The 12450-nt window shown below is 40.7% G+C and overlaps 1 protein-coding gene across 1 annotated transcript in view; it reads right to left on the reverse strand.

The window, feature by feature from the left end:
* The window catches only part of LOC133536415 (voltage-dependent N-type calcium channel subunit alpha-1B-like), a 446201-nt gene that overhangs the window by 262287 nt on the left and 171464 nt on the right, over positions 1 to 12450 (reverse strand). Inside the window, exon 7 of the mRNA XM_061876915.1 lies at positions 1772 to 1875. Within this exon, the coding sequence (XP_061732899.1) occupies positions 1772 to 1875 (104 nt within the window). The remainder of the gene's footprint in view (positions 1 to 1771; positions 1876 to 12450) is intronic.

Below are 12450 nucleotides of genomic sequence, written 5' to 3' on the forward strand. Positions count from 1 at the left end.
CTCAATCCCAATGAGTGCAGACTTCGCAAGTGACTGTTTTATCCCCCGCCACCCCGAAGGGAATAAGCGGTAGAAAATGGATGGATGGATGTGTGGATGCCGTTTGCGTCACATTTTCCGTACGTATTTTGCATTTTGTTTTGTTTGGTCAGACCACTTCCCCGTTGCTCTCGTGTTTTGTTCTTTTATCAATAAATACCTTTTTTACTTTACGCTGCTACCTTGTTCATCTGCATCCCCTAAAATCCAGACGACCTCCTGCGTCTCCCATGACGCACCGTTTGTCAACGCTTGACACTTGCACCAAGATGCTGCCACCACCATGCTTCATTGTCGATAAATGCTTTAAAATGTATTATCGGAAATTATCGGTATCGGTTTCAAAAAGTACAGAGCGCCAAAAAACCTTAAAGGCACTGTCTTTGCGTGCCGGCCCAGTCACATTACATATCAACTGTGGAGAGGCGGAGCCGGCAGTCCGACAGCGAGGCAGGGCACACCGTAGCCCAGCCCAAGATGGCGGCGAGGAGGCGTGGCCAGCAGTCCAACAGCGAGGCAGGGCACACCGTAGCCCAGCCCAAGATGGCGGCAAGGAGGCTTGCCTGGCAGTCTGACAGCGAGGCAGGGCGCACCGTAGCCCAGCCCAAGATGGTGGCGAGGAGGCGTGGACGGTGAGCGAGCGGCAAGGCAGGGCGCGCCGGGAGCAACGCCGCAATCAAGGTCAGGTGCGTGGATCGCGCACATGGGGACAATTGAGTAATCCTCTCGTACTGTATAAAAGAGCGACAGCCGTGAACGTCAGGGAGAGAGGCGGAGAGACGAGAAGGAGCAAGAGGGAAGCTGACGCTGAGAGAGAGAGAGAGACTGAGAGTGCGAGAGAGGCGACGACGCCTGAAGCAGAAAGGCAAGCGGAAGTGCGAGCGGGAGACGTAGCAGCTGAAAAGCAGTCTTTATTAAAAAATAAAGAAGTCTAATGTCCTTCCTTGACGGTCCTTGGAACCCGCACGACGGTTTGAGAAGTCTGTCACACAACGTCTACACACAAGTGAATGCCAAGCATACTTGGTCAACAACCATACAGGTCACACTGAGGGTGGCCGTATAAACAATTTTAACACTGTTACAAATATGCGCCACACTGTGAATCCACACCAAACAAGAATGACAAAACACATTTTGGGAGAATATCCATACTGTAACACAACAGAAACACAACAGAACTAACTCTGCACTAACTCTTCCGGGATGCTACAATATACAGCTTCCCCCCAACTGCTTGCCCACGTCAACCTCCTCATGCTCTTTTAGGGAGAGCATGTCCTAAATTCCAAGCTGCTGTTTTGAGGCATGTTCAAAAATATAATTCACTTTGTGACTTCAATAATAAATATGGCAGTGCCATGTTGGCACTTTTTTCCATAACTTGAGTTTATTTATTTCGGAAAACATTGTTACATTGTTTAATGCAACCAGCGGGGCTTCACAACAAATTTAAGCATAATGATGTGTTAATTCCACAACTAAATATATCGGTATCGGTTGATATGGAAATCGGTTATCAAGAGTTGGACAATATCGGATATCGGCAAAAAAGCCATTAGTGGACATCTCTACTTACACGGCATTCCACGTTTTTTTTTTAATAATGTCTTCCACTTTATATTAATGGGCATGAAAATATGTATTAAGCTGTAGGCTCAACGCATCCACAAACATGCAAAAAGTAATTAAGTATTTTTTGGGTTGATTTAGTATTAAAATGATGACTTACCCTGATAGGACACCAAGGACCAAGTTGAGCATGAAAAAGGAGCCGATGATGATGAGCGGGATGAAGTAGAGCCAATTCCATGTGTTTCCTGCCACATCGTTAGTCTGCACACACAAGACATGCAAGAAGATTATTTTAGGAGTTCATGAGAAGAAATATTAGGGTCATTGCCATTATGCTGCAAAACCCAAAACCAGCGAAGTTGGCACGTTGTGTAAATCATAAATAAAAACTGAATACTATGACTTGGAAAGCAACGCTGTTGTGTTGTAACACGTGCAGTGTTGCTTGGCATTGTCTTGCTGATATAAGCAGGGGCGTCCATGAAAAAGACGTTGCTTGGGTGGCAACATTTTTGCTCCAATACCTGTATGCATCTTTTAATTATTAATGGTGCCTTCACAGATGTGTAAGTTACCCAGTCCTTGGGCACTAATACACCCCCATACCATCACAGATGCTGGCTTTTGAACTTTGCGCCTATAAAAACCAGGATGGTTCTTTTCCTCTTCGGTCCAGAGGGGACAAGGTCCAGAGTTTCCAAAAAACAATTTGAAATGTGGACTCATCGGACAACAGAACGTTTTTCCACTTTGCATCAGTCCATCTTAGATGAACTCGAGCCCAGTGAAGCCGGCGGCGTTTCTGGGTGTTGTTGATGAATGGCTTTCGCTTTGCATAGTAGAGTTTTAACTTGCACTTACAGGTGTAGCGACAAACTGTAGTTACAGACAGTGGTTTTCTGAAGTGTTCCTGAGCCCATGTGGTGATATCCTTTACACACTGATGTCGGTTTTTGATGCAGCCTTGCTGCTTACGTGCAGTGATTTCTCCATATCCTCTGTGTCAGGCTTGCCACTGACAGTTTTACTTTTTCCTCTGTGTGTTTAGTATTTCCTGTCCTTAATTCCTGTTAGCACTCTTATTTTGGTTCAGCTTCCCGTTTGTTTCCCTTCAGCTGTGGCTGATTGGCACCTGGCCACACCTGGTTTCAATCAGCCCAATCCTATTTGTACCTGCTTTGTCTTCCAGTCAGTGCTGGATTATTGTCTTGTCGTATACCTTCTTGTCATTCCTGTTGTGTCGTCCCGTGTCTTGTATTTGCAGCGTAGCGGTAAGTTATATCCGTTAAATGTTTGTAGCTTACTGGTTTTTTTGTTCCCTGCTTCCAGTTTGTTGTATACTACACATATGACTTCTGTTTTCCTGCCCGCTACCCACTAGCTTCCATGATAGATCCTATTTTTTTTATGCTAGCTTCATTGTTAAGCTCCTTTATTTTCTAGCTCCCATGCTAGCTCCCTCAGTTTGCTATCCGCCTCATGCGCGCTTTTGGTTGTACCTCTTTGTTTGTTCTTGTTCTAATATTTTAATTAAATCATGTTTTCCTGTTCAATGCCTGCCTCCGTCTCTGCATCTTGGGGTTCGTGACCAACAAACTGTGACACTGAACCTTTTGATGATATTACAGACCGTAGATGGGGAAATCCTTAAATTTCTTTCAATAGCTCATTAACAAATGTTTTTCCTAAACTGTTCAACAATTTGCTCGCACATTTGTTGACAAAATGGTGACCCTTTTTTATTTTTGAAATAATGAGCATTTCATGGATTCTGCTTTTATACCCAATCATGGCGCTCATTTGTTCCCAATTAGCCTGTTCACAAGTGGGATGTTCCAAATAAGTGTTTGATGAGCATTCCTTAACTTTCTCAGTCTTTTTTGCCACCTGTGGCAGCTTTTTTTTAATACATGTTGCAGGCATCAAACTCCAAATGAGCTAATATTTGCAAAAAATAACAAAAGTTTACCACTTTGAACGTTAAGAATCTTGTCTTTGCAGTCTATTCAATTGAATATAGGTTGAAAAAGGATTTGCAAATCATTGTATTCTGTTTTTAGTTACGATTTACACAACGTGCCAACCTGCGATGAGGTGGCGACTTGTCCAGGGTGTACAACGCCTTCCGCCCGATTGTAGCTGTGATAGGCACCGGCGCCCCCCGTCACCCCAAAAGGGAATAAGCGGCAAAAAAATCATTAACTTTAGAATTTGATGATAGCAACACGTGGCAAAGAAGTTGGGAAAGGTGGCAATAAATACTGATAAAGTTGAGAAATCCTCATCAAACACTTATTTGGAACATCCCACTTGTGAACAGGCTAATTGGTAACAGGTGGGTGCCATGATTGCGTATAAAAACAGCTTCCCAAAAAATGCTCAGTCCTTCACAAGAAAGGATGGGGTGAGGTACACCCCTTTGTCCACAACTGCGTGAGCAAATAGTCAAACCGTTTAAGAACAACGTTTCTCAAAGTGCAATTGCAAGAAATTTAGGGATTTCAACATCTACGGTCCATAATATCATCAAAAGGTTCAGAGAATCTGGAGAAATCACTCCATCAAAGCGGCATGGCCGGAAACCAACATTGAATGACCGTGACCTTCGATCCCTCAGACGGCACGATATCAATAACTGACATCAATCTCTAAAGGATATCACCACATGGGCTCAGGAACACTTCAGAAAACCACTGTCACTAAATACAGTTCGTCGCTAAATCTGTAAGTGCAGGTTAAAGCTCTACTATGCAAAGTGAAAGCCATTTATCAACAACATCCAGAAACGCTGCCGGCTTCTCTGGGCCCGAGATCATCTAAGATGGACTGATGCAAAGTGGAAAAGTGTTTTGTGGTCTGACGATTCCACATTTCAAATAGGTTTTGGAAATATTCAACATTGTATCATCCAGACCAAAGGACAAGAGAACCATCCAGACTGTTATCGACGCAAAGTTCAAAAGCCAGCATCTGTGATGATATGGGGGTGCATTAGCGCCCAAGGCATGGGTAACTTACACATCTGTGAAGGCACCATTAATGCTGAAAGGTACATACAGGTTTTGGAACAATATATGTTGTCAACTAAGCGCCATCTTTTTCATGGACGCCCATGCGTATTTCAGCAAGACAATGCCAAGCCACATTTAGCACATGTTACAACAGCGTGGCTTCGTAAAAAAAGAGTGCGGGTACTTTCCTGGCCCGCCTGCAGTCCAGACCTTTCTCCCATGGAAAATGTGTGGCACATTATGAAGTGTAAAATACGACAGCGGAGACCCCGAACTGTTGAACGACTGAAGCTCTACATAGAACAAAAATGGGAAAGAATTCCACTTTCATAGCTTCAACAATTAGTTTCCTCAGTTTATTGAGTGTTGTTAAAAGAAAAGGTGATGTAACACAGTGGTGAACATGTCCTTTCCCAACTACTTTGGCACGTGTTGCAGCCATGAAATTCTAAGTTAATTATTATTTGCAAAAAAAAATAAAGTTTATGAGTTTGAACATCAAATATCTTGTCTTTGTTGTGCATTCAATTGAATATGGGTTGAAAATGATATGCAAATAATTGTATTCCGTTTTTATTTACATCCAACACATTTTCCCAACTCATATGGAAACAGGGTTTGTACCTACAGTATGTCGAGTTGGCCCCTCACTCCATGCAAAACTGGCTGTTGAAAAATTATTGATTGTGCTGTTTTGAGGGGCTCCATCAAAGGTAATCTAGTCCCTTGACATTCTTCAAATTCATATCACAGTTGAAAAAAACTACCATGAATCAAAAACGACTGATAATTCTAACAAACCAGCACAAACATAGCTGTATAAAACAAAACTATTGCAGTTGAATATGGAAAATGTCCAGGGGCGGAAAATGTTTATCTTTGATGTCTAACGAACAGTACAATCAGACATTTAAAAGGCACAAACCAGACTATTTTGGAGAAAATGTTTGCCTTGGTGAGCTTTGATTTACCGAAAAAGAAATGAAAATATTCAGAAACAAAAACAGCACATACAACTGAGACCCAATGAATTGTTTGGTGGGTGGCCAACTTCATGCAGGGAGCAATGGTTTCTCTTATTGGCTCCGTTTGCAACTTGCTCACAGTTACATATTTCAAAGCAAAAAATATTAACAAGAACCCCACGGACAAGCTAATGTTACCTTTGGTGGTTAAACAGAATACAAAACCCAAAACCAGTAAAGTTGGCACGTTGTGTAAATGGTAAAAAAACAAAAAACAGAATACAATGATTCTTAAATCCTTTTTAACGTATATTTTATTGAATAGACTGCAAAGACAAGATACTTAATGTTCGAACAAATATTTGCTTTATTAATTTTTTTGCAAATAATCATTACCTTAGAATTTAATGGCAGTAACACATTGCAAAAAAGTTGGCACAGGGACATTTTTACCACTGGGTTACATGGCCTTTCCTTTTAACAACACTCAGTAAACGTTTGGGAACTGAGGAGACCAATTTTTGAATTCTTTCCCATTTTCTTGATGTACAGCTTAAGTTGTTCAACAGACCGGGGTCTTCGTTGTCATATTTTACGGTTCATGATGTGCAACACATTTTCAATGGGAGACAGATCTGGACTACAGGCAAGTCGGTCTAGTACCCGCACTATTTTACTACGAAATCACTTGCTTGGCATTGTCTTGTTGAAATAAGCAGGGGCGTCCATGAAAAAGACGTTGCTCCAAAACTTGTAAGGCCTTCTAGGCAGACATTTATGTGTCCTGTGATTGGATATGGATACTCACTTTGGAGTCCAAAAGTGGCCGTATAAACAACTTTAACTCTGTTACAAATATGCGCCACACTGTGAACCCACAGAAAACTCAATTGTTATTTTATTTTAAAATGTATTAGCCTGTGGAAAAAATGAATGTTGATGTTTACCTTAGACGGCTGCAAATAGAAAATAGGCATTGCATTTTTTATTTAAATCTTTTTTAATATACCATTGATGTTTTTTTGTTTGTTTATTGAAAGTTGATTTTGCACTATTGAGTTATATAAGCGTTGCTTGTTCCATATTCAATCAGTGTAGCAAACTGTCCGGGGTCTCCGTTGTCATATTTTACACTTCATGATGTTCCATAGATTTTCAATGGGAGACAGATCTGGACTACAGGCAGGTCGGTCTAGTACCCGCACTATTTTACTACGAAATCACGCTGTTGTAACGTACAAAATGTGGCTTGTCATTGTCTTGTTGAAATAAGCAGGGGCGTCAATGAAAAACACGTTGCTCCAAAACTTGTAAGGCCTTCTAGACAGACCTGTATGTGTCCTGTGATTGGATATGGATACTCACTTTGGAGTGCAAAAGTGGCCGTATAAACAACTTTAACTCTGTTACAAATATGCGCCACACTGTGAACCCACAGCAAACACAATTGTTATTTTATTTTAAAATGTATTAGCCTGTGGAAAAAATGAATGTTGATGTTTACCTCAGACGGCTGCAAATAGAAAATAGGCATTGCGTTTTTTTATGAAAATCTTTTTTTAATATACCATTGATGTTTTTTTGTTTGTTTATTGAAAGTTGATTTTGCACTATTGAGTTATATAAGCGTTGCTTGTTCCATATTCAATCAGTGTAGCAAACTGTCCGGGGTCTCCGTTGTCATATTTTACACTTCATGATGTCCCACACATTTTCAATGGGAGACAGGTCTGGACTAAAAGCAGGTCGGTCTAGTACCCGGACTATTTAGTAAGAAATCACGCTGTTGTAACATGTGCAAAATGTGGCTTGGCATTGTCTTGTTGAAATAAGCAGGGGCGTCCATGAAAAAGACGTTGCTCCAAAACTTGTAAGGCCTTCTTGACAGACCTTTATGTGTCCTGTGATTGGATGTGGATACTCACTTTGGAGTCCCAAAGTGGCCGTATAAACAACTTTAACACTGTTATAAATATGTGCCACACTGTGAACCCACAGCAAACACAATTGTTATTTTATTTTAAAACTTATTAACCTGTGGAAAAAATGAATGTTGATGTTTACCTCAGACGGCTGCAAATAGAAAATAGGCATTACATTTTTTATTTAAATCTCATTTAATATACCATTGATGTTTTTTTGTTTGATTTTTGAAAGTTGATTTTGCACTATTGAGTTATATAAGCGTTGCTTGTTCTATATTCAATCAGTGTAGCAAACTGTCCGGGGTCTCCGTTGTCATATTTTACACTTCATGATGTGCCATAGATTTTCAATGGGAGACAGATCTGGACTACAGGCAGGTCGGTCTAGCACCCGCACTATTTTACTACGAAATCACGCTGTTGAAACATGTGCAAAATGTGGCTTGGCATTGTCTTGTTGAAATAAGCAGGGGCGTCCATGAAAAAGACGTTGCTCCAAAACTTGTAAGGCCTTCTAGACAGACATTTATGTGTCCTGTGATTGGATATGGATACTCACTTTGGAGTCCCAAAGTGGCCGTATAAACAACTTTAACTCTGTTACAAATATGCGCCACACTGTGAACCCACAGCAAACTCAATTGTTATTTCATTTTAAAATGTATTAGCCTGTGGAAAAAATGAATGTTGATGTTTACCTCAGACGGCTGCAAATAGAAAATAGCCATTACATTTTTTATTTAAATCTCATTTAATATACCATTGATGTTTTTTTGTTTGTTTTTTGAAAGTTGATTTTACACTATTGAGTTATATAAGCGTTGCTTGTTCCATATTCAATCAGTGTAGCAAACTGAGCTGTTGTGATCCCCTGCCCGGATCACATTTTGATTTTGGTTTTTGAGTCATTTTGTGTTTTCTGTTTGTCTTGGACTCTTTCGGTTCCTGGTTGCAGTTCCTTGTTTTGTTCTGTTACCATAGTTTCTGATTTGTTCCACCTGTTACTTGTTTCCTGAAGAGCACCTGTGTTTATTGATTACTTCCTTATTTAAGCCTGCCTTCTCCCTTTGTTCGATCTTGGTCTTTTGTTTGGAGGTAAGCAACACTCACGTATGCTTCTTGTTCCTGACTTGGTGCTAAGTTTTAGCTTTAGCTCCCCGTGCGTTTGTTTCTGTCTATTTTGTACCAGTGTGGTTATATTTTTGTATTAAATCAAGCCCTGACCTGCAAGTCCTGTCCAACTGGTCCTTAACATCCTGGGGTGGAACAAAACATGCATCACTATGCGCCTTCCACGTGACACTGAGCAATAATTAACGTTTTATTCGTGCACTTTCTCTCGCTACTTCAAGGCTTGAATGTTTGATGCATTCATTATTGTTTTTTTATTTTCACATTTATTATTAGCCCATGGGAAAAACTCGATTTTGATATTTACCTCAGAAGGCTGCAAATAGAAAAGAGGCATTCAATGTTTATTTAAATTTTATTTGATATGACATTGATATTTTTTAAATTATTATTATTATTTTAAACTGGATTTTGGATGTCACTATAAAGTTATATAAGCCTTGCTTGTTCAATATTCAATGCAAAACTTGTTTGGGTCCCTATAAAAAGGATATTTTTTTCAACCTTGCCCCGCGGCTTTGTTCAGTTTTAAAGGGGAACATTATCACCAGACCTATGTAAGCGTCAATATATACCTTGATGTTGCAGAAAAAAAGACCATATATTTTTTCAACCGATTTCTGAACTCTAAATGGGTGAATTTTGGCGAATTAAACGCCTTTCTATTTATCGCTCTCGGAGCGATGACGACAAAACGTGACGTCACCTAGGTAATAAAGACGCCATTTTCTCAAACACATTACACACACGGGACTCAGGTCTGTTATTTTCCGTTATTTTCCGTTTTTTCGACTATTTTCTGGAACCTTGGAGACATCATGCCTTGTCGGTTTGTTGTCGGAGGGTCTAACAACACTGACAGGAGGGATTCAAGTTGCACCACTGGCCCAAAGATGCGAAAGTGGCAAGAAATTGGACGAAATTTGTTCAAAATACGAGGGTGTGGGGAAAGCCGACGAACAGATCAGTCGTTTGTTCCGCACACTTTACCGACGAAAGCTATGCTACTACAGAGATGGCAAGATTGTGTGGATATCCTGCGAAACTCAAAGCAGATGCATTTCCAACGATAAAGTCAAAGAAATCTTCCGCCAGACCCCCATTGAATGTGCCGGAGTGTCTGCACATTTTACCGGCGATGCTAATGCAGACATGGCACAGAGATGAATGGATAACCTGCAGATGTATTTCCAACGATAAAGTCAACGAAATCACAAAGGTGAGTTTTGTTGATGTTGTTGACTTATGTGCTAATCAGACATATTTGGTCGAGGCATGACTGCCAGCTAATCCGTGACGTCTTGGTGGCATTGTGGTGACGAGTTGTTCTCTCGTGGGTGCAGCGAAGATGGACACAGCGTGAGGTAGGAACAATAATTTATTTACACTAACGAAAACAGTCTAACAACCAAAAACACTTGCTCGAAGGCACTAACAAACAAAACAGAACCCGCTAGCATGAGCTAGGGACAAAAAACTGAAATAGCATGGAAGTTAATGTACACGAAGGTAGTTACCACAAGGCTGGAAAGAGCGACATCAACTGTAGCGTGAAGCAAACAAGAGTCCAAGAAAGAATGTAAAACAAAGGCGGTCTTAAATAGGGAGATAACTAATCAAGGGCAGGTGCGCGTGATCAAAGGAGAGACAGGTGACACTAAATCGGTAACTATGACAACAGAACAAAACCAGGAAGTGCCAAAAAAGAACTGAGGAAGACAAATACTAGAGAGAATGTGATAACAAACAGAACCAAAACCAGAATATGCCATGATCCAATACATGGATCATGACATAATGGAGGCTAACATGCTATTTAGGCTAGCTGTATGTACATTTGAAACTATATTTACATCCAGCCTTTCCGTCCACCCACATTTAATGCCAAACAAACACTTACCAATCGACGGATTTAAGTTGATCCAGTGTCACAAGATGCGAAACTTCCGATCGTTGGTCTGCACATTTTACCGGCGATGCTAAGGCAAACATGGCCGATTAGCGTCAATAGCTATTCGCTCAATAGCTTCAGTTTTTTCTTCAATTTTGTTTTCGCTATCTGCCTCCATACTCCAACCATCCGTTTCAACAAATGCGTAATCTGTTGAATCGCTTAAGCCGCTGAAATCCGAGTCTGAATCCGAGCTAATGTCGCTATATCTTGCTGTGCTATCCGTATTGGCATCACTGGATGACGTCACAGGAAAATGGACGATGGCTTCAGAGATAGCGAAAATCAGGCACTTCAAAGATTTTTTTAGGGATATTCCGGGATGGGTACAATTTTGAAAAAAACTTCAAAAAATAAAATAAGCCACTGGGAACTGATTTTTTTATTAGGCCAAATTTTGGCCCACTCTGTATTTGAGTTTGACACCCCTGCTGTATAGTATCTCCAGCCGTGTCCATGTGGTGACATAAATTACGTTATTTTGAAAGGTGAAGTCGGACTAAGTATGACATCACTGAAGGCCTAGGTGAGATACAGACGGCCCGCCACTGCTATAAACATGTTGCAAATTAAGCAGTGTCCACTGTAGTTTAAGACAAAAATAAAACCGCGCTAATCGATTCTAACATGATATTTATGCTAGTTGTATGTACATTAGAAACTATATTGACATCCAGCGTTTCCTTCCACCCACATTTAATGCCAAACAAACACTTACCAATCGACGGATTTAAGTTGATTCAGTGTCACAAGATGCGAAACTTCCAATCGTTGGTCTGCATATTTTACCGGCGATGCTAAGGCAAACATGGCCGAATAGCGTCAATAGCTATTCGCTCAATAGCTTCAGTTTTTTCTTAAATTTCGTTTTCGCTATCTGCCTCCATACTCCAACCATCCGTTTCAACAAATGCGTAATCTGTTGAATCGCTTAAGCCGCTGAAATCCGAGTCTGAATCCGAGCTAATGTCGCTATATCTTGCTGTGCTATCCGTATTGGCATCACTGGATGACGTCACAGGAAAATGGACGATGGCTTCAGAGATAGCGAAAATCAGGCACTTTAAAGCTTTTTTTAGGGATATTCCGGGATGGGTAAAATTTTGAAAAAAACTTCAAAAAATAAAAAAAAGCCACTGGGAACTGATTTTTTATTGGCCCAAATTTTGGCCCACTCTGTATTTGAGTTTGACACCCCTGCTGTATAGTATCTCCGGCCGTGTCCATGTGGTGACATAAATTACGTTATTTTGAGAGGTGAAGTCGGACTACGTATGACATCACTGAAGGCCTAGGTGAGATACAGACGGCCCGCCACTGCTATAAACATGTTGCAAATTAAGCAGTGTCCACTGTAGTTTAAGACAAAAATAAAACCGCGCTAATCGATTCTAACATGATATTTATGCTAGTTGTATGTACATTAGAAACTATATTTACATCCAGCGTTTCCTTCCACCCACATTTAATGCCAAACAAACACTTACCAATCGACGGATTTAAGTTGATTCAGTGTCACAAGATGCGAAACTTCCAATCGTTGGTCTGCATATTTTACCGGCGATGCTAAGGCAAACATGGCCGAATAGCGTCAATAGCTATTCGCTCAATAGCTTCAGTTTTTTCTTAAATTTCGTTTTCGCTATCTGCCTCCATACTCCAACCATCCGTTTCAACAAATGCGTAATCTGTTGAATCGCTTAAGCCGCTGAAATCCGAGTCTGAATCCGAGCTAATGTCGCTATATCTTGCTGTGCTATCCGTATTGGCATCACTGGATGACGTCACAGGAAAATGGACGATGGCTTCAGAGATAGCGAAAATCAGGCACTTTAAAGCTTTTTTTAGGGATA

Source organism: Nerophis ophidion, linkage group LG17 (assembly GCF_033978795.1).
Source record: "Nerophis ophidion isolate RoL-2023_Sa linkage group LG17, RoL_Noph_v1.0, whole genome shotgun sequence".
NCBI lineage: Eukaryota > Metazoa > Chordata > Actinopteri > Syngnathiformes > Syngnathidae > Nerophis > Nerophis ophidion.